The 21904-nt window shown below is 43.7% G+C and overlaps 1 protein-coding gene across 17 annotated transcripts in view; it reads right to left on the bottom strand.

Annotated features, from left to right (window-relative positions):
- Positions 1-20612, bottom strand: part of ADGRL3 (adhesion G protein-coupled receptor L3) — a 440011-nt gene extending 419399 nt beyond the window's left edge. For 9 of the 17 annotated variants that reach the window (XM_077814295.1, XM_077814301.1, XM_077814296.1 and 6 more), the window contains exon 1: positions 20392-20600. In XM_077814295.1, the coding sequence (XP_077670421.1) occupies positions 20392-20582 (191 nt within the window). In that variant the 5' untranslated portion in view covers positions 20583-20600. Of the gene's footprint in view, positions 1-20391 lie in introns of all 17 variants that reach the window. The other 8 variants (XM_077814298.1, XM_077814297.1, XM_077814299.1 and 5 more) reach the window with 1 other exon arrangement.
- Positions 20613-21904: the final 1292 nt, after the last annotated feature.

Here is a 21904-nt window from a genome sequence, read left to right as displayed (position 1 = left end):
TCTTAAACTCAAAAAAGAAGCTTACAAGCAGTGGAAGATTGAACAAATGATCAGGTAAGAGTATAAAAATATTGCTGGGGCATGCAGGAGTGAAATCAGGAAGGCCAAATCAGACCTGGAGTTGCAGCTAGCAAGAGATGTTAAGAGTAGCAAGAAGGGTTTCTTCAGGTATGTTAGCAACAAGAAGAAAGTCAAGGAAAGTGTGGGCCCCTTACTGAATGAGGGAGGCAACCTAGTGACAGAGGATGTGGAAAAAGCTAATGTACTCAATGCTTTTTTTGCCTCTGTCTTCATGAACAAAGTCAGCTCCCAAACTACTGCATTGGGCAGCACAGCATGGAGAGGAGGTGACCATCTTCTGTGGAGAAAGAAGTGCTTCAGGATGATTTAGAAAAGCTAGACGAGCACAAGTCCATGGGGCTGGATGTGCTGCATCCGAGAGTACTAAAGGAGTTGGCGGACATGATTGCAGAGCCATTGGCCATTATCTTTGAAAACTAATGGCGATCAGGCGAAGTCCGGGACGACTGGGAAAAGGCTAATGTAGTGCCCACCTTTAAAAAAGGGAAGAAGGCGGATCCTGGGAACTAGAAGCTAGTCAGCCTCACCTCCGTCCCTGGAAAAATCATGGAGCAGGTCCTCAAGGAATCAATTCTGAAGCACTTAGAGGAGAGGAAAGGGATCAGGAACAGTCAGCATGGATTCACCAAGGGCAAGTCATGCCTGACTAATCTAATTGCCTTCTATGATGAGATAACTGGCTCTGTGGATGAGGGGAAAGCAGTGGACGTGTTGTTCCTTGACGTTAGCAAAGCTTTTGACACGGTCTCCCACAGTATTCTTGCCAGTAAGTTAAAGAGGTATGGGCTGGATGAATGGACGATAAGGTGGATAGAAAGTTGGCTAGATTGTCGGGCTCAACGAGTACTGATCAATGGCTCCATGTCTAGTTGGCAGCCGGTATCAAGTGGAGTGCCCCAAGGGTCGGTCCTGGGGCCGGTTTTCTTCAGTATCTTCATAAATGATCTGGAGGATAGCGTGGATTGCACCCTCAGCAAGTTTGCAGATGACACTAAATTGGGAGGAGAGGTAGATACGCTAGAGGGTAGGGATAGGATACAGAGGGCCCTAGACAAATTAAAGGATTGGGCCAAAAGAAATCTGATGAGGTTCAACAAGGACAGGTGCAGAGTCCTGCACTTAGGACGGAAGAATCCTATGCACCACTACAGACTAGTGACCGAATGGCTCGGCAGCAGTTCTGCAGAAAAGGACCTAGGGGTTACAGTGGACGAGAAGCTGGATATGAGTCAACAGTGTGCCCTTGTTGCCAAGAAGGCCAATGGCATTTTGGAATGTATAAGTAGGGGCATTGCCAGCAGATCGAGGGGCGTGATCGTTCCCCTCTATTCGACATTGGTGAGGCCTCATCAGGAGTACTGTGTCCAGTTTTGGGCCCCACACTACAAGAAGCATGTGGAAAAATTGGAAAATATCCAGCGGAGGGCAACAAAAATGATTAGGGGACTGGAACACATGACTTATGAGGAAAGGCAGAGGGAACTGGGATTGTTTAGTCTGCGGAAGAGAAGAAGGAATTTGATAGCTGCTTTCAATTACCTGAAAGGGGGTTCCAAAGAGGATGGATCTAGACTGTTCTCAGTGGTACCAGATGACAGAACGAGGACTAATGGTCTCAAGTTGCAGTGGGGGAGGTTTAGGTTGGATATTAGGAAAAACTTTTTTCTAGGATGACGGTGAAACACTGGAATGCGTTACCTAGGGAGGTGGTGGAATCTCCTTCCCTGGAAGTTTTTAAGGTCAGGCTTGACAAAGCCCTGGCTGGGATGATTTAGTTGGGGATTGGTCCTGCTTTGAGCAGGAGGTTGGACTAGATGACCTCCTGAGGTCCCTTTCAACCCTGATATTCTATGATTCTATACATACATACAACCTTTTTTTAGCAGCAACATCACATTGTTGACTCACATTCCATTTGTGACATACTATTACCCCCAGATCCTTTCCAGCAGTATTACTACCTACCCAGTTATTCCCCATTTTGTAGTTGTGTGTTTGATTTGTTCTTCCTAAATGTAGAAGTTTCCACTTGTCTTTATTGATTGTCATCTTGTAGATTTCAGACCGATTCTCTAATTTGTCAAGGTTTTTCAGAATTCTAATCCTGTCCTCCCAAGTGCTAGCAACCTCTCACACCTTGGCGTCATCCACATATTTTATAAGTATGCTCTCCACTCCATTATCCAAGTCATAAAGGAAAATACTGAATAGTACAAGACCCAGGACAGACTCCTGCGGGACCCCATCAGACATGTCCTCCCAGTTTGACAGTGAACCATTGATAACTAGTCTGAGTATGGTTTCTCCACCAGCTGTACCCCCCACCTTACAGTAAAATTTCGTCTAGATCACATTTCCTTTGTTTGCTTATGAGAATGTCATGCAAGAATGTGTCAAAAGCTTTAGTAAAGCCAAGATAAATTATAGCTACTGCTTCCCCCCGTCCATCTATGAGGCCATTAACCATCTCAAAGAAGAAAATTAAGTTGGTTTGGCAGAACTTGTTCTTGATAAATCCATGTTGGCTATTACTTATAACCATATTATCCTCTAGACACTTCCAAGGGTATTATTTCATTGTTTGTTCTAATACCTTTCCAGGTATCAAAATGACGCTGACTTACCTGTAATTCCCCAGGTCTGCTTTTTTCTACTTTCTTAAAAAAAAAAAAAAAAAAAAAAAGGATACTACATTTGTCCTTCTGCCATCTTCTTTGACCTTTCCCATCCTCCATGAGTTATCAAAAATAATAGTTAATGGTTCCGAGATTGCTTCAGCTAGTTCCTTAAGTACCCTAGAATGAATTCCATCAGTCCCTGCTTGCTGACTTGAATATAGCTAACATCTAAATCTTCTTTAACCAGTTCTTTCCCTATTCTGGCTTGTGTTCCTTCCCCCTTGTTGTTAATATTAATAGTGTTCAGTATCTGGTCACCATTAACATTTTTACTGAAAACTGAAGAAAAATAGGCATTGAACACCTCACCATCTGTTGTTAGCTTTCCTTCCGACAAAAAAGACCAAGACTTTCTCTAGCTCTTAATGTATTTACAGAACCTATTCTTATTTCCTTTTATGACCTTGCTAGGTGTAACTCATTTTATGCCTCAGCTTTTTTGATTTTGCTCCTATTTGCCTTCCTATTGTTTTGTACTCATCCTTAGCAATATATACACACTGGGTTCTTTGTTATTTTTAGACAATATAAACCAATACAACTCATGTGGGCCTAGCACACAAATGCTTCAGATCAATGTATTGCTGACAATCAGAAATCCCACCTTAACTGTTGGGTCACCAGGGATGTGTGTTACATATACTATGGGACATTTAGGGTGCCATTCTGCCCTGGGTGACTGCAGTGGGACAAGGGAAGAGGATGCAGGCCGATCCAATGGAGGCTGCTGGGTGCTCAGACAACTTGCTTACATCTCTTAATATGGATACCTAACTTTATGCTCTTGTTTTTGAAAACCTTAGCCAATGCACTGTAATACAGCATGTATTTCAGAAACTGTGGAGAATAGCTGCAGGGCTGGACTGCAATCCTCATGTTGAGTAATACCATACCCACCAATTTCAGTGGCATTACCCAAAGAATGGCATACTAGTCAGCATGGGGAAAGGTAGCCAGGACTTAGCTACATGGGTACAAGCAGGAAAATTAATTTTAATTAACAAAAGGTGTGAATTTGAAGTGGATTAATTAAATCACATTAAATCCCTGTGCGGATGCTGTTATTCAAAATTTAAGTGCCCTTTTTAGCTTAATTCAATTTGAAAGTTAATTAAACTAAACCCAGTTAAGGCTACTTTAATTCTGAAAGAGGATTTTCACCCAGGGGTTTAATGTGGTTTAACTAATCCACGTCAAATTCATACCTTTACTTAATTTGGATTAATTTTTCTGGATGTCCCCATATAGACAAACGCCCCCGTCTGGCCCTTATTAAGCTAGCTCTCTGTGTTAGTTACATAGATTGCACTGGGACATTTTCCACTGTAAGTAATGGTCAGAAAATCCTACTGTACATTGGGGAGGGGGGTCATTTAAAACACTCATCCAGCTCTTCAGAATTAATCTTTTTCATCCCTCATTTGCACTTAATGGAATGCCTGCTCTGTGCTCTTGCACACATATGGTCCAAGGTAATAACAAAAATGCAGCACACCTTCTTCAGCTGGCAAGCTACAATCTCAGCAATGTTTCCCTCTATGCCAAACTCTTCCTGCACAGGTGCTAATTCGTAGCTGATGCTCCCAAACACTCAGGAGAAAATTATAAGAGGAGCATCTTCCCATCATGTTCCCCCAACACCATTTTTCAAGAATAAACCTCATCCATTCATGAAACAACTCAACATAGAAGTCAAAGTCCCCCCATGCCAATGGCTCATCAGGCTGATACAGTAAAGGCACACCAGATTTCACAGTCAATGGTAGACAAGGGAGTGATGTGGCTGACAACACGTCCAACTGCCTTTGACTGCTCTAAACCAATGGATCAGGTACCCATTTTGCAGCTGGATGAACTGAAGGTGGCCTTTCAGCATGAGATGGAGTGAGACTTGAGCCCACAATGTTCAGAATGGTAGTCAAGCATCATGCTCACTCAGCCACCACAGGACAGATTTTCAGGATGCAAAGAGGACATTTCTAGCCCAATCCTGACATGGTAGCATACGAGGTCTCCCAACTGCCCCTCAAACACACATTAACATTTGCCCCCAACAAACTTAGTGTTATTTCACTTATCCCTGGAAGATATCTTCATGTGAAACAATACAGCGGAAAAGGAATGGGAACACATTTTAAAAAAGAAGCACCAAGTCATTTCAAAATCTTCTGTGGTGTCTTTTAACTAATCCATGGGAGGACCATCTCTCTTATTCCATGACTGCTTACTTTGCTTAAGAGCCTTTAGTGAGAGACATTTTCAAAGGCTTTCTGAAAATCTAAGTACACTATATCCACTGGATCATCCTTGTCCACATGTTTGTTGACCCCCTTAAAGAATTCTAATAAATGGGTGAGGCATGATTTCCCTTTACAAAAGCTGTGTTGACTTTTCCCCAACATGTTGAGGTCATCTATGTGTTTGATAATTCTGTTCTTTACTATAGTTTTAACCAATTTGCCTGGTACTGCAGTTAGGCTTACCAACCTGTAATTGCCAGGATCTCCGCTGGAGCCTTTTTAAAAAATCAGAGTCACATTAGCTATCCTCCAGTCATATGGTACAGAAGCTGATTTAAGCAATAGGTTACATACCACAGTTAATAGTTCTGCAATTTCATTGATGAGTTCCTTCAGAACTCGGGTGAGTATCATCTGGTCCTGCTGAACTATTACCGTTTAATGTATAAGTTTGTTCCCCAACCTTCTCTACTAACACCTCAGTCTGGGACAGTTCCTCAGATCTGCCACCCAAAAAGAATGGCACTGGTTTGGGAATCTCCCTCACAACCTCTGCAATGAAGACCAATGCAAAGATGCATGTAGCTTCTCGACAATAGCCTTGTTTTCGTCAAGTGATGCTTTAGCACTTCAATCGTCCAGTGTCCCCACTGACTGTTAGGCAGGCTTCCTGCGTCTGATGTACTTAAAGAAAATTACTCTTAAGTTTTTGGGGTTTTTTTGCTAGTTGGTCTTCAAATTCTGTTTTGAATTATAATTTTACACTTCACTTGCTAAAGTTTATGTTCCTTTCTATTTTCTTCATTAGGATTTCACTTCAAATTTGAAAAAGATGTCTTTTTGCTTCTAACCACCTTTTTTACTCTGCTGTTTTGGTGGAATTTTTTTTCTCTTTTGGTCTTCTTACTGTTTAATTTATTTAGAGAATACATTTAGTTTGAGCCTCTATGGTGTTTTTAAATAACTTCCACACAGCTTGCAGGCTTTTCACCTTTGTGACTGTTCCTTCTAATGTCCATGTAACTAGTTTCCTCATTTTTGTGTAGTTCATCTTTTCAATGTTAAATGCTACTGTGGTGGGTTTCTTTGTTTTTCCCCCCTACACAGAGGTTACATATAATTGCATTGTGGTTGCTATTATGGAGCATTTCAATATTATTATATTCACTATATATAACTATATTCACCTCTTGGACTAGATCCTGTGTGCCACTTAGGACTAAATCAAGAATTGCATCTCCCCATCTGGGTTCTAGGATTAGCTGTTCTCAGAAGCTATCATTAATGGTGTCTAGAAATTTAACCTTTGCATCCCGTCCTGAGGTGATATGCTCCCAGGCAATATGGGGATAGTTGAAATTCCCCATTATTATTGGGTTTTCTGTTTTTGTAGCCTCTCCCTGAGCTTTTCACAATCACCATCACCATCCTGGACAGGTGGTCAGTAGTATATTTCTGTTACTATACTCTTATTATTCAAGCTTGGAATTTCTATCCAGAGAGATTCCATGGTACGGATTGATTCATTTAAGATTTTTACTCTAATTGACTCTGTGCTTTCTTTCACATATAGTGCCCACTCCTCCATCAGCACAACCTACTGTGTCACTCCGATATATTTTGTACCTTGATATTACCGTGTCCCATTGCTTACTCTCATTCCACCAAGATTCTGTGAGATCTATTGTGTCAATATGTCCCATTAACACCAGGCACTCAAGTTCATCCATCTTAGTATTTAGACTTGCAGTATTTGTATACAAGCACTTATACATGTCACTTTTTAGCTGTCTGCCTTCATGTGACGTAATTGAATGGGACTCTTTTTCATTTCTCTTCAGTGCCCACCTGTACTTTATCAACTTCTATCTTTTGCTCTTTACTAGGCTATAGAATATACCCTTTAATAAATCCTCCCTCAGGGATGTCTTTGTCCAAACCATGTGTACCCCGGCACATGTCAACTTTCCCCCAGCCCTTACTTTAAAAACTTCTCTACAACCTCTTCCGTTTTACATGCCAGCAATCTGGTTCTGTTTTGGTTTAGATGGAACCCATCCTTCCTGTATAGGCTCCTCCTTTCCTAAAAGGTTCCCTAGCTCCTAATAAACCTAAATCCCTCCTCCCAACACCACAGTCCCATCCATGCAGTGAGATTCTGCAGTTCTGCCTGTCCAACTGGCCCTGTGCATGGAACTGGAAGCATTCCAAAGAATGGAGGTCCTGGACTTTAATCTCTTACCTAGCAGCCTAAATTTGGCCTCCAGGATCTCTCTCTTGTATCTTTCCCTAACTCATTGATACCTACATGTACCACAACCACAGGCTCTTCCCCAGCACTGCACATAAGTCTATCTGGATGTCTCGAGAGGTCTGCAACCCTCACACCTGTAAGCAATTCACCATGAGGTCCTCTGGGTCATAACAATTCCAACTATCTACATTTCTAATAATCAAATCCCTCTTTACTCTTACCTGTCTCCTCCTAACAACAGGAGTCCTCTCTCCAGGAAGAGTATACTCAGTGCAAGAGGATACCATGACATCATCTTCAAGGAAGGTTGCAACTATGGGATTGTTTACCTGCACTCCTGCTTGATGTTCTCCTTCCCCAAGACTTTCATACTCCTCAACAGCCAGAGACTGTCAGACTGCCGGTGGAACTGCTCTACCGCATCTCCAACAGTCTCATCCATGTACCTCTCTGTCTCCCTTAGCTCTTCCAGTTCAGCCACTCTGATCCCAAGAGCCCATACTCGGTCTCAGAGGACCATGAACTGCTTGCACCAAATGCACGCATATGCCATCTGACCATAAGGTAATCACACATGCTGCATGCAGTGTGATAAACTGGATAACCCCCACTCTGCTGCTCAACTGCTGCCTGTGTTATTTTTACTCTGGTAGGGGTTGGTTTGTTTGTTCTTTGTGGTTTGGGTTTTTGCTTTGTTTTGGACCGTAGTAGCTTCTTGCAAAGAAACAATAGTTGAGCACTTACTCCGCAATCAGTCTTTGGGTATCGCCAATCCCGCCAATAACCACTTATTTTGTCTCTCATCTCAGGGGAATGATCTTTGAGATGGTAGAAGAGGCCACTCCAACACTACCTCAAGTCCTTATGCTTTTTGGATCTCCATCAACTTGTTTCCAGACCTGGCTCAGAGACTGAGCTGGATCATGGGTGAGAGCTAGCTGGCTAAGGCTCAATTAAGAGAAGACCGAAGGAATGCTTTCAAGCTGGAGAAAGCAATAGTTAGAGTTGGAAGAGATGACACCAGGTCTCTCAAAAGAGGGAGCTTGTCTGACATTCATTACTCAGGATTACAGCCTTGGTGTCATGTTGGATCCTTTTTTATTCCTAGACATTCAGACAACAGCAGTAGCCAAGATCACTTCTTTTCCATCTCTGCTTCTCAAGAAGGCTGAGAGCTTTTATTTTGGAAGTGGATCGTGTCTGCTGTCTGTGCCTTTGTCACATTAAAACCAGCTCATGGCAAAGAGTTGTGCATGGGGGAGCAACATGTTAAAAGCAGTCAGGAATGCCAGGCAGTGCACTGTGCCTGGCTGGCCTGTTTATTAAGCTGGGTGCTTTCGTCTGCACCGGCTACTAGAGCAGTCTAAGGTATTATTTTTTTATCTATAAAGCTTCACATGGTTTGGAACCTAATTGCAGTACTTTAAAAACCACCCCCTCTACATATCTGTTACCATGGCAGCTGCAAACAGTGGAGGTGCTCAGGCTGACAGCCTGGTACTTGCTCTCTTCCTTGCTGAGAGTATTTTTCTGATATGCTGGAGGGCTGGATTAGGCATGATGATTGGGAAGTTTCATGCATATTGATCCATTAGAATTGTCTATGGATTTTTTTTTTTATTACAACATACACATTGCTAGAGCTTGGGACAGAGGCTCCTCAAATGAATACTTTGTGCCTCATTTTAAAGTGTCTTTCTGCAAGTCACAAGTAACAGACTAACCAGAAACCTGGTAAGGTTTTGTTTGAGTTCAAAGATCAGAATCAGGGCAATGTGAATCTCAATATTCTCTATTCTCTCTTGGGTAAAATCTACAATTCCTTCCAATTACTGTAAATGCTGCAGTTATCAATAATAACAGTTTGCCTATCTATACTGCCTTCCATCTGTGGATCATACAGGGGTACGTAAGCACCAGTGCATTAAGTCTTATGACATCCCTGTGACAGAGGTCTGCAACAACATTCCATTTTGTTTTCTGAGAAATGTGTAATTAATTGTGCAGAGTATGACACAACTGTGCTACAACTTAACTGAAGTCTTCTAATTCAATCCTCGTGGAAGCATGGTCTTCTCTTTAAGGCATAAGACAAGGTATGTGGTGATCTGTGTCCCTTACACACACTTCCCATGGGGCCTAGAGCACATCACTTGATTCAAAGGTGTCAACAGGGCACCCCAAAACAGAGGCATTCCAAATTAGTAGCCTCTTGTACAAATTGTTGGCCTTAACCTCACTGCACATCAGTTCCCCCTGTACAATAAAGTGACAATCCTCTTCTATTGCATAAGGATAGCTTAGTTCATTATCATTTTCATAGATTCCAAGGCCAGAAGGGACCATTATTCCATCTAGTCTGACCTCTTGTAGAACGTAGGGCACAAAACTTCCCCGAAGTAATTCCTCTTAGAGCAGATCTTTTATAAGTGGTCATCGAGACGATGAAGAATTCACCAGGACTCTTGGTAAGTTGTACCAAGAGCTGGAAAAGTGTTTTAAAATTCTCAGACGGAACATGCCACAAAATGCACATTGTTTGCATCATCATCATCATCACCACATTATTTTTAGACTGATTTTTTTCACAGAAACCAACCAAAACATATTAACAATCAAGCCTTCAGGAGGCGGTAAATCCCTGCCATGTCTTTCCAGCTGCGCCTGACAGCTTCCTAATTATCTACCCATGCTATAAGGTAATGAGTGCCCTCACCTCCTTCAGGTAACAGGGCAAGATGAGGGCACTTCACATCTCATAGAACCAGACCCTATGCTACAACCAGATGATGTGCCTGGAAGTCAATGCGACATGACAAGACCTACATTTCCATTGATGTGTCTCTTACTCCAGGCTGGTAACACACATACCTCCTGGGTGTGGTGTTCTGTCCCATCTGTAAGGGAGGGAGAGGAGAGAGACAGATAGACAGCTGTACAGCCTTAGCTAAGAGCCATGTGGTAGAGGCTCATGCACTAAGCTCCAGAGGCCCCAGGTTCGATCCCGACAACCAGGGTCTGTCAGTATTACAAGTGGGGGCTCGTCTGGGATTTCAACTGGGAAGTCTCTGAAGCTCGGGGTGCGCTTCCTCAGCTAGGGGAAGTATGTAACCCACACACCACTTGGGTGCGGTGTTCTGTCCCATCTAGGGGCACCAAGACGACTTACAGAGAGAGATTAATCAGTCTGCTCTACAGCCTTATCTAACAGCCATACGGCTTTTAGCTCATGCACTAAGCTCCAGAGGCCCCAGATTCGATTCTGCCTGCCAACAACTGGGGTCTGTCAGTGTTACACAGTCACTGGGGGCACTACCAGCATTGTAACCAGTGGAAAAAGTGAAAGCACAAGCCACAGAAATGAGTCAAAAATCCAGGAATAACCTACTTCAAACAACTATTCCCCTGCTGGACATCTGGCAGCTACCAACTATGATTCCTGAGTGGCTATTACAAATAGTTCGGATAGCTCCCCATCCCTCTTTGCACAGCTCACGTAGGAACCAGGGAGAACACTACTCAGGGTTCAGTCCCTTTGGTAGCCTAAATACTCCCCTGGGGGGACCCCAAAAAAGTGTGGAAGGGCAGAGGATAGGTGGCTGGCCACCCCACGCAGAATACACTCCATCTCTTAGAGACACAGCAGTTTCTGCACTACCCAGAGGAGAAAGTAGCTCCAGGAGGCACTTTGCCTGCATAGAACAGGATGCCCATAGTATTTCCGCTGGGATTGGGTGCCTTTGCACGGCCCCCGATACAGGGCTTCACGAGCAAGATGCCCTCTAGCCACTCGCAGTTATTTTCATATCCTCAATAATGCTGATGACAAACATTCTCAGCAGGTAAACCACTGCTACGTGATAGCACGACCTGGTGGAGAAGTCCCACAGTAGGATCCTGTGCAAGCCTGTCCCTTTGCAAACAGGGCTCTTTGCAATGTAGGGACGATAAGAGCACTCCCAGACAATGGCTCTCAATATGCTGGGCCTCCAGAAGGCATAAGCAGTTTTGCTTTGATTCTAAAAACAGCTATACAAGCCTATGAACACTTCCTCCTTGATCCTTTGTTCCACCTATTGGCATGGTCTGGTTATAACACAACCCCCACATCACCACATGGCCGTTCGAATGGAGGAGGATCCCAGCGGCCCTGATATTTTGAGAAAAGAGGAAATTATTGAGCTTACCTTTGAAGTTAAAAAAAAAATCAATATTTTTCTGTATTTTCTTAACTTTATTGCTCCTCCTCCTCCCACTCTCTTTGACTAAAAGACACAAGGTTAAAGCCCAATGGAAAGGCTACCACAAGTGAAATGATTTGTTTAAAGTTAAGCATTAAAATATAGGGAGGAAAATCCCACCATATATATAATATGCTCATTCTAGGGTTTTGATATATATGAGCATTTCCTTGGCATACCCTTCTTTCCATTGGCTTTGGTCCAGCAATATACTTAGGCAGTCTCTGGTTCAGTAGCCCCTCTCTATACACCAAAGCACTTAGGAACACCCTTAACATTAAGCACGTGCTTCAGTGCTTTACTGAATAAGGAGAGACATAGCACGTGCTTAAATGCTTTACTGAATTGGTGCCGTAAGCATGTGTGTGACTTCAAGTATCCAAATAGCCTCATTGACTTCAATGGGGGCTACTCACATCCTTAAGGTTAAGCACATGCTTAGATGCATTGCTGGCTCTGGGCTCTTCCAGGGACAAAGCACCCGAAGAGGAAACTCAAGAGAAAGAAATCAAAGGAGTTTTCTGCTTTTTAAAAAAAAGTAAAATCATTTGCAATGTTAATGCGATAAAGTCAAAGTCTTTTTTTTAATGAAAATGTGACACAGCTTTTTCCAATTCTGCCTAACTCTCCCCAGCTGCTTGGATGGATGATATGTTAATTTTGTGGCACAGTTGCTCGAGGGAGAACAGTACAATCTCCCATGGTACACTGCACTCCATTTATAATGGACACGGTTTGGATTCAATCGTTTGTTATAGTCCTCAGAAAGTAATTTCTCCAAAGCAAACATTCTATGAAATACAATTTTCTCTAATTATACCAGACAAACTTCAATCCAAAATGGACTTTCTGAGCTTTTAAGGGCATCTGCTGCTTTAATGCTGGAAGGAAGAGCTGGCAAGTGTAGAAACGGAATGGAGAGGCCATAGAGATTTAATTTCCTATAAAATAGCTCCCCATAAGCTGTTTAAACTTTCCTTAGCTAGACCAATTCTCTGAACAGGAGATTCCACAAACACTACCGCAGATTTATGGTGTTCCCTTCCAAAATAACCCCATGTTCCCAGCCACAAAATTAATTTAAACAAACAGAGAAGAAAGGAACAGACTCACTTGGATGGTTTTTGAGTAATTTTTATAATCTACCATAAATCTGATCACACAACCTGTTTCACACACTTACACTTCTGTAACACACACACCCTTGCTTCCACAACCAACCCACAGAAATAACGTAATACATATGAAATTGGGCACACAGAGCTGCTGATTAAGAATCGACTGTGGTCATACAGCTACTAGCAAACCAACAGTGGGACTGTGTATTTATTAATTCAGGTTTCCGAGTAGCAGCCTAGTTAGTCTGTATTCGCAAAGAGAAAAGGAGGACTTGTGGCACCTTAGAGACTAACAAATTTATTTGAGCATAAGCATCATGAGCTACAGCTCACTTCATTGGATGCATTCAGTGTATATAAATCTCCCCACTGTATTTTCCACTGAATGCATCCGATGAAGTGAGCTGTAGCTCACGAAAGCTTTATGCTCAAATAAATTTGTTAGTCTCTAAGGTGCCACAAGTCCTCCTTTTCTTTTTATTAATTCAGTGAATGAGAATGAGATGTGTGTGTCATGTATGTTAATCTCCTTTCCACATGCAGATTGCATTGCACGGGATTCACTGTCATGAGGAATTTGGTTTCCAGTCCTTTTGTTATTATTGTTGTTGTTAATATTATTATTACTAGTAAAGCCAAACTCATGGAATTAAAATCTGCATTCATTTGTGAATCCAGCATAAAAACTGCTGAACTGATGAATGTTGCACTTGGGGCACTGGTCATAAGCAATAACCTGTCAACATATAGATGCTTTTTAGGACAAAATGGCAATGTTAGAGCTGCTGCATTTCCCATTCTGTCAGCTCATCTGGTGCAAACAACTCTTCTCCGAGGTTCAGCTGTAAACGTGTATTCTGAGCTGAACACTTGTGGACTGGGAATGTGTTTGTTCGGTCATGTAATGGTTTTCTTTTAACACTGTTTCAGCTGTTTGAATTAATGGAGATTTTAAAAAATAATAATGGTATAAAAATGCCAACCATTTTTTCTGCTCCTGAAATGAAAACTATGTTTTGGTTATTTTTGTGGAATTCAGAGGTGGCTCGTTAATACCGTGACTTTGCAATTCTTGACAAAAAGTCCATTACAATTGTCCAACAGTTCAAATGGAATAAGTGGCTATACTTTATTGAGTCTCCCATTGTCTTCAATGGGTTTTGGCCAGATCCCATGGACATCGTTATTTAGTAGGGTTCCCTGTATCCATTTTACCTTCCTCACTCTAACCAAAGTACCCTGCCTATAATGACCACATCATCACCTGCACGATTAAGAAGGATAGGGAATCAGCACAAGTCTTCTGCTAACCCAATGAGTTTTTGCTAAGCAACTTGGATCAGGTGGAGGCAACAAGAGCTAGAGATTAGTCATTAAAATAGGGGTTTCTTAAAGCCCACAGACCCATCATTATCTCACAAGGTCCTGGCACTGACTCCTATGGCTAACATTTCATTCAGATTTGCAGCATGCTGGGCAGCCACTAGGTCTTCTTCATATACTTTGGGGAAAAGGCTGGCACATGATGGACACCACCAGATACAAAACAAATCTGCTTCTGGCCCTAAGGGGGCAGAATGTTTTTTTATTCTGCCTGCACTCAGCGGATTAAGGGCTTCTATTTGAAGGCATTAATGTCCTCAACAAGAGAATTATCGTAATTCCACTACAATCCCACCACAACCAAGCAACCGGCTGCTGTGATGTTGTAGCCATTGCTCTTTATTTTAAGAGGCAATGTAATGAGCACATTTCCACAGATAGCTCCAACAAAAATCTGCACTTGAGGGTTTGATTTAAACATACAGGAATTCTGAGTCAAAAGGACTTACTTTCTACATGCAACAACAACAGCAGTTGTCCAGAGAGACCACTCAGTTGGTATTTTCAACTTTATACCCCCAACATTGAACCATTCTAAGTAAAGCTAAAAAAAACCACATTAATGTGTCAAATACAAATGTAAACTATTTTTTTCATGTGGCTTAATTCAGTGGAAGAGAAGGGCAGAAATGTCTTACAATCAATTATAAAACACTCCACCAAAATATAACGATACCTTAATCATTAAGGGCTACATAAATGTCGTCATGACTTCAATGAGCATTCTTTATCTAAGTTGATATTGTTAATATCACACAATGCTGATTTTATTACATCTTAATCAATAATAAACTGGATTTAATAATTCTGTGTGTAGGTATGAAGGGAAATACATTGAATGTGATTAATTGAACAGGAACAAGTATTTGTGAATCCTTCACAAACATTTTGAGTGCCAGCAAAAATCCTGAAATGTTTATCAGTTAACAATTACTTTTCATAACCATGTTGGATTACATTTTTGGACCCAGGTCCTGCAAACAAACTCCTACAATAAACTCCATGTAGGTGGACACCTCCTGGTGAAATTGCACACTCAGGATTGGCACTTAAAGTTTAGCTGATACAGTACACGTGACTCCTATCTCAGCCCTGGTCTACACTATGAGTTTAGGTCGAATTTAGCAGCGTTAGATTGATTTAACCCTGCACCCGTCCACACAACAAAGTCATTTTTGTCAACTTAATGGGCTCTTCAAATTGATATCTGTATTCCTCCCCGACGAGGGGATTAGCACTGAAATTGATATCGCCGGGTCAAATTTGGGTTAGTGTGGATGCAATTCGATGGTATTGGCCTCCGGGAGCTATCCCAGAGTGCTCCATTGTGACCGCTCTGGACAGCACTTTCAACTTAGATGCACTAACTAGGTACACAGGAAAAGCACTACAAACTTTTGAATTTCATTTCCTGTTTGGCCAGTGTGGTGAGTTCATCAGCAGAGGTGACGATGCAGAGCTCATCAGCAGAGGTGACCATGCAGTCCCAGAATCACAAAAGAGCTCCAGCATGGACCGAACATGGAGGTACTGGATCCAATCGCTGTATGGGGAGATGAATTGATCACGGGTAGTGATCAATGGCTCCATGTCTAGTTGGCAGCCGGTGTCAAGTGGAGTGCCCCAGGGGTCGGTCCTGGGGCCGGTTTTGTTCAATATCTTCATAAATGATCTGGAGGATGGTGTGGATTGCACTCTCAGCAAATTTGCGGACGATACTAAACTGGGAGGAGTGGTAGATACGCTGGAGGGGAGGGATAGGATACAGAAGGACCTAGACAAATTGGAGGATTGGGCCAAAAGAAATCTGATGAGGTTCAATAAGGATAAGTGCAGGGTCCTGCACTTAGGACGGAAGAATCCAATGCACCGCTACAGACTAGGGACCGAATGGCTAGGCAGCAGTTCTGCAGAAAAGGACCTAGGGGTGACAGTGGACGAGAAGCTGGATATGAGTCAGCAGTGTGCCCTTGTTGCCAAGAAGGCCAATGGCATTTTGGGATGTATACGTAGGGGCATAGCGAGCAGATCGAGGGACGTGATCGTCCCCCTCTATTCGACATTGGTGAGGCCTCATCTGGAGTACTGTGTCCAGTTTTGGGCCCCACACTACAAGAAGGATGTGGATAAATTGGAGAGTGTCCAGCGAAGGGCAACAAAAATGATTAGGGGTCTAGAACACATGACTTATGAGGAGAGGCTGAGGGAGCTGGGATTGTTTAGCCTGCAGAAGAGAAGAATGAGGGGGGATTTGAAAGCTGCTTTCAACTACCTGAAAGGGGGTTCCAAAGAGGATGGCTCTAGACTGTTCTCAATGGTAGCAGATGACAGAACGAGGAGTAATGGCTTCAAGTTGCAGTGGGGGAGGTTTAGATTGGATATTAGGAAAAACTTTTTCACTAAGAGGGTGGTGAAACACTGGAATGCGTTGCCTAGGGAGGTGGTGGAATCTCCTTCCTTGGAAGTTTTTAAGGTCAGGCTTGACAAAGCCCTGGCTGGGATGATTTAACTGGGAATTGGTCCTGCTTCGAGCAGGGGGTTGGACTAGATGACCTTCAGGGGTCCCTTCCAACCCTGATATTCTATGATTCTATGATTCTATGATTCTATGAATCCGTGCTAACAGAACTCCGTTCCAAAAGACGAAATGCCAAAATATTTGAAAAAATCTCCAAGGGCATGAAGGACAGAGGCTATCACAGGGACCCGCAGCAGTGCCACGTGAAACTTAAGGAGCTCAGCAAGCCTACCAAAAAACCACAGAGGCAAACACCCGCTCGAGGTCAGAGCCCCAGCCATGCCGCTTCTATGATGAGCTGCATGCAATTCTAGGGCGTGCCCCTACAACTACCCCACACCTGTACGTGGACTCCTGCAAGGGAGTCTCACGCAACAGTGATGAGGATTTTGGGGATGAGGAAGATGATGAAGAGGAGGCTGAAGATAGCGCACACCAGGCAAGTGAAGAAACCGTTCTCCCCGACAGCCACACACTGTTTTTCACCCTGGATCTAGTACCCTCCCAACCCGGGCTCCCGGACCTTGAAGGCAGAGAAGGCACCTCTGGTGAGTGTACCTTTGTATATATAATACACGGTTTAAAAGCAAGCGTGTTTAATGATTAATTTGCCCTGAAGACTTGGGATGCATTTGCAGCCAGTACAGCTACTGGAAAAGTCTGTTAACGTGTCTGGGGATGGAGCGGAAATCCTCCAGGGACATCTCAAGGAAGCTCTCCTGGAGGTACTCCCAAAGCCTTTGCAAAAGGTTTCTGGGGAGGTCAGCCTTATTGCATCCTCCATAGTAGGACACCTTACCACTGCAGGCCAGTAGCATGTAGTCTGGAATCATTGCATAAGAAAGCATAACAGGGTGTGGTCCCAGTGTTTGCTGGCATTCAAGCAACATCCATCCTTTATCTCTCCGTGTTCTCCTCAGGAGAGTAATATCTTTCATGATCACCTGGTTGTAATAGGGGAATTTTATTAAGGGAACATTCAGAGGTGGCCGTTCCTGCTGGGCTGTTTGCCTGTGGCTGAAAAGAAATCATCCCCGCTGTTAGCCATGCGGTGTGGGGAGGGGTGAAGCGATCACTGCAGAGAATTTTACTGCGGGGGGGGGGGGGCGGGGGTAGATGGGTTTGTGCTGCACCCAACCACTCCACCCCAGTGGACTACCCAAGCAACAGAAGGCTGGCATTCAATAAGTTTTGAAGTGCAGTGTGGCCTTGTCCTTCCCTCCTCCCCCACTTCACCTGGTGCTTCCCTCCTCCCCCACCCCTCCCTGGCTACCTTGACAGTTATCCCCCTATTTGTGTGATGAATTAATAAAGAATGCATGAATTTGAAACAACAATGACTTTATTGCCTCTGCAAGCAGTGATCGAAGGGGGGAGGCGAGGATGGTTGGCTTACAGGGAAGTAGAGTGAACCAAGGGGACGGGTTTTCATCAAGGAGAAACAAACAGAACTGTCACACCGTAGCCTGGTCAGCCATGAAACTGGTTTTCAAAGCTTCTCTGATGTGCAGTGTGCCCTCCTGTGCTCTTCTAACCACCCTGGTGTCTGGCTGCGCGTAATCAGCAGCCAGGCGATTTGCCTCAACTTCCCACCCCACCATAAACGGCTCTCCCTTACGCTCACAGATATTGTGGAGCACACAGCAAGCAGTAATAACAATGGGAATATTGGTTTTGCTGAGGTTTGAGTCAGTAAACTGCGCCAGCGTGCTTTTAAACATCCAAATGCACATTCTACCACCATTCTGCACTTGCTCAGCCTGTAGTTGAACAGCTCCTGGCTACTGTCCAGGCTGCCTGTGTATGGCTTCATGAGCCATGGCATTAAGGGGTAGGCTGGGTCCCCAAAGATAACTATAGGCATTTCAACATCCCCAATGGTTATTTTCTGGTCTGGAAAGTAAGTCCCTTGCTGCAGCTGTTCATACAGACCAGAGTTCCTGAAGATGCGAGCATCATGTACCTTTCCCGGCCATCCCACGTTGATGTTGGTGAAACTTCCCTTGTGATCCAGCAGTGCTCGCAGCACCATTGAAAAGTACCCCTTTTGGTTTATGTACTGGCTGCCTTGGTGATCCGGTGCCAAGATAGGGATGTGCCTTCCATCTATTGCCCCACCCAGTTAGGGAATCGCACTGCAGCAAAGCCATCCACTATGACCTGCACATTTCCCAGACTCATTACCCTTGATAGCAGCAGCTCAGTGATTATGTTGGCTACTTGGATCACAGCAGCTCCCACAGTAGATTTGCCCACTCCAAATTGATTCCTGACTGACTGGTAGCTGTCTGCCATTTCAAGCTTCCAGAGGACTATCACCACTCACTTGTGAACTGTGAGGGCTGCTCTCATCTTGGTACTCTTGCACTTCAGAGCAGGGGAAAGCAAGTCACAAAGTTCCACGAAAGTGCCCTTACGCATGCAAAAGTTTCTCAGCCACTGGAAATCATCCCAGACCTGCAACACTATGCGGTCCCACCAGTCTGTGCTTGTTTCACAGGCCCGGAATCGGTGTTCAATGGCATGAGCCTGCCCCATTGCCACCAGGATGGCCAAATTGCCAGGACCCATGCGTTGAGAGAAGTCTGTGTCCATGTCCTCATCACTCTCATCACCGCGCTGCCATTGCCTCCTCGCCTGCTTTTGCAGGTTCTGGTTCTGCATATACTGCATGATAATGCGCGAGGTGTTTATAATGCTCATAACTGCCACAGTGATCTGAGCAGGCTCCATGCTTTCCGCAGCATGGCGTCTACAGGAGAGCAGAGTTGCAGGGGAAGTCATGGTTAGATGACCAGTTTTGCAGACCTACTGCACCGTAGGCTGCCAGGACACAGCAGATGAGCGGGCTGCATACTTGCAGTGATACGGTGAGACAAGAGCAGCCGAGCAGAGTTGCAGCGGTAGCGGCCCTGCAAGACCACCAGGAGAGCAGAGTGCCAGCGGAAGCGATGGATGACGAGGGTCATATAGAGGACCTGCGAGGTGGCTTCATAGCATCAGGAGAGCAGAAGAGCAGTGGATGACGCCGACGGTTAGCAGTCCTACTGCACCGTCTGCTGAAAGCAGTATGGCGCCTGCACGGAAAAAAGGCACGAAACGAATCTCTACCGTTGCTTTCGTGGGCGACTGATGACATGTGCCCAAAACCACCCGTGACAATGTTTTTGCCCCATCAGGCATTGGGAGCTTAACCCAGAATTCCAATGGGCCACGGAGACTGTGGGAACTGTGGGATAGCTACCCACAGTGCAATGCTCCGAAAGTCGACGCTAGCCTCAGTACTGTGGAAGCACTCGGCCGACGTAATGCACTTAGTGCATTAGTGTGGGGACACACACAACTGACTGCATAAAATCGCTTTCTAAAAATCGACTTCTATAAATTTGACCTAATTTTGTGGTGTAGACATACCCTCACAGAAAGGTTTCCATAAAAGCATAGATCAAGTCATCTTGCATGGGATTTTAGCTTTTGTATCAATCTAATGACCATGGCAAACTGCAAGCAATCATCAGTGTGTATTGATTAAATCAGCTTTACAACCTTTCTGTATGACAACAGCTCAAGAGAAGGGAAAGGATTTTTGTTATATAACAAATGTCTCAATATTCATGCATTTTGGACACAAAATCAAGGCACAGGAAGAGACAGAATTAGAGTGACCTACCAATAGTAACAAATATTAGCTGTAGCATGTCTCTTTTTATCCTAGTATACTATGGAACATGCTCATTTCACAGCCTGTGACCATTCCACTGTACCCACACACACAAACTCCCCGTACCTGTATAATCTCTTGCAAACACACAGCAATGCATATATACATACTGGATTAAATCAAACATCCAACAAGCAAAGCATGTTAAATACCATACCTTTGAGTCATAATCTTATAGGCATCTGGCAGATAACAGCGGATATTCTCCATCTGAGCAGGATCAGAGTCACAGATTTTATCATCAGTCCTACCATAGTTGGCACTTTCAATCATGATGACATCTGTTCCCGGGCAGCGAAGTTCTATTGGATAGCTCTCACAGGACAGTTCCCGTCGGACCACGGCCATAGGAACTGGGGCACGACTGAAAGCTAGAGAGGATAAAACAAAGCATTTATCTTTAGCATGGAGAATAGGATTAAAAGCAGGAACACTGCCTTTTTTACTGTTTTTGTACCGTATATTCAGACCTTTTCTAAAGGGTTTGGCTCTGGGTGATACTCACACTTGACTACCCTTGCAGTGTGGATAGAGCACTGGACAGGGACTGAGGAGACCTGGGTACTATTCCTGACTCTACCATGGACCTGCTGGGTGACCATGGACAAGTCACTTCATCTCTCTGTACCTCAGTTTCCCCACCTGTAAAAAGGGGTGATGACACTGACTTCCTTTGAGGTCTACTGATTGAAAAGTGCTACAAAAGAGCTAGATATTATATTATTTCCTTCAGTATTACACCATGGGGATGTTCTGTTTTGTTTTTAAACAAATAGCCTTCACAAGTCACAAGAACTTTAAACATAAAATTATTTTATTATTGCGTTCTATGTGAAAAGCTTCACAGAGTTACCAAGTTCCACATTTCTTTATTGTTCTCGATTAAGGGGGGAAATTATCTTTTGGATGAGACTTCAAATGCCAGGGTTCAGTGTGCTCTGTCTCTCTTGCATAGGGTGACCAGATTGCAACTGTGAAAAATCAGGACGGCGGTGGGAGGTAATAGGTGCCTATATAAGAAAAAGTCCCAAAAAATGGGACCGTCCCTATCAAAATGGGACATCTGGTCACCCTACTCTTGCATGACACTCTTTGTGAGGGCACATGGGTTTGCCAGTGCTCGTGGATAACATTTCCCTAATGACCTCCCTCAGTTTTACCAGTGGCTTCAACGGAAACAGAGTTAGGCCAATGCTGAGTACTTTTCAAAATCACACACACACACACCACTCAAAATCAGCCCTGGAACCGCATCTGTGTACACCTGAATTTGGTCCAGGTCCTTCAAATGTTCCTAGAAATCTGAGTAATTTTTATATGTGGATAACTATGAAATGTATGGGAATGCAATTTGCAGTATACTTCATCTTTGATCCTGGTCTATTGGAATACATCACATGACATACCCTTTGTGTCAAGTCACACTGAATTTCTCCTATATTCTTGATCTGACTGAGTTTCTCCCATATGATCAGGAGCCTGCTTAGCAGAAGCCATTTCTTCTGGCTTTAATCAGTAAAAGAAGGGTCCTCTGATCCAGCCATGGAAAATATATTTTCTCCCTGTCCTCGCCCCTGTGTCTGAGTGACTGATTGGCAAGCAGCATCCAAGCAAATTATATTCATTTCTGTATAGTGTTCTATCAGTGCACACTGCCTTGTCATTCATTT

Source organism: Eretmochelys imbricata, chromosome 4 (genome assembly GCF_965152235.1).
Source record: "Eretmochelys imbricata isolate rEreImb1 chromosome 4, rEreImb1.hap1, whole genome shotgun sequence".
NCBI classification, from domain to species: domain Eukaryota; kingdom Metazoa; phylum Chordata; order Testudines; family Cheloniidae; genus Eretmochelys; species Eretmochelys imbricata.
Note: the sequence above shows the minus strand (reverse complement) of the source record. Positions and strands in the feature narration are given on the sequence as shown.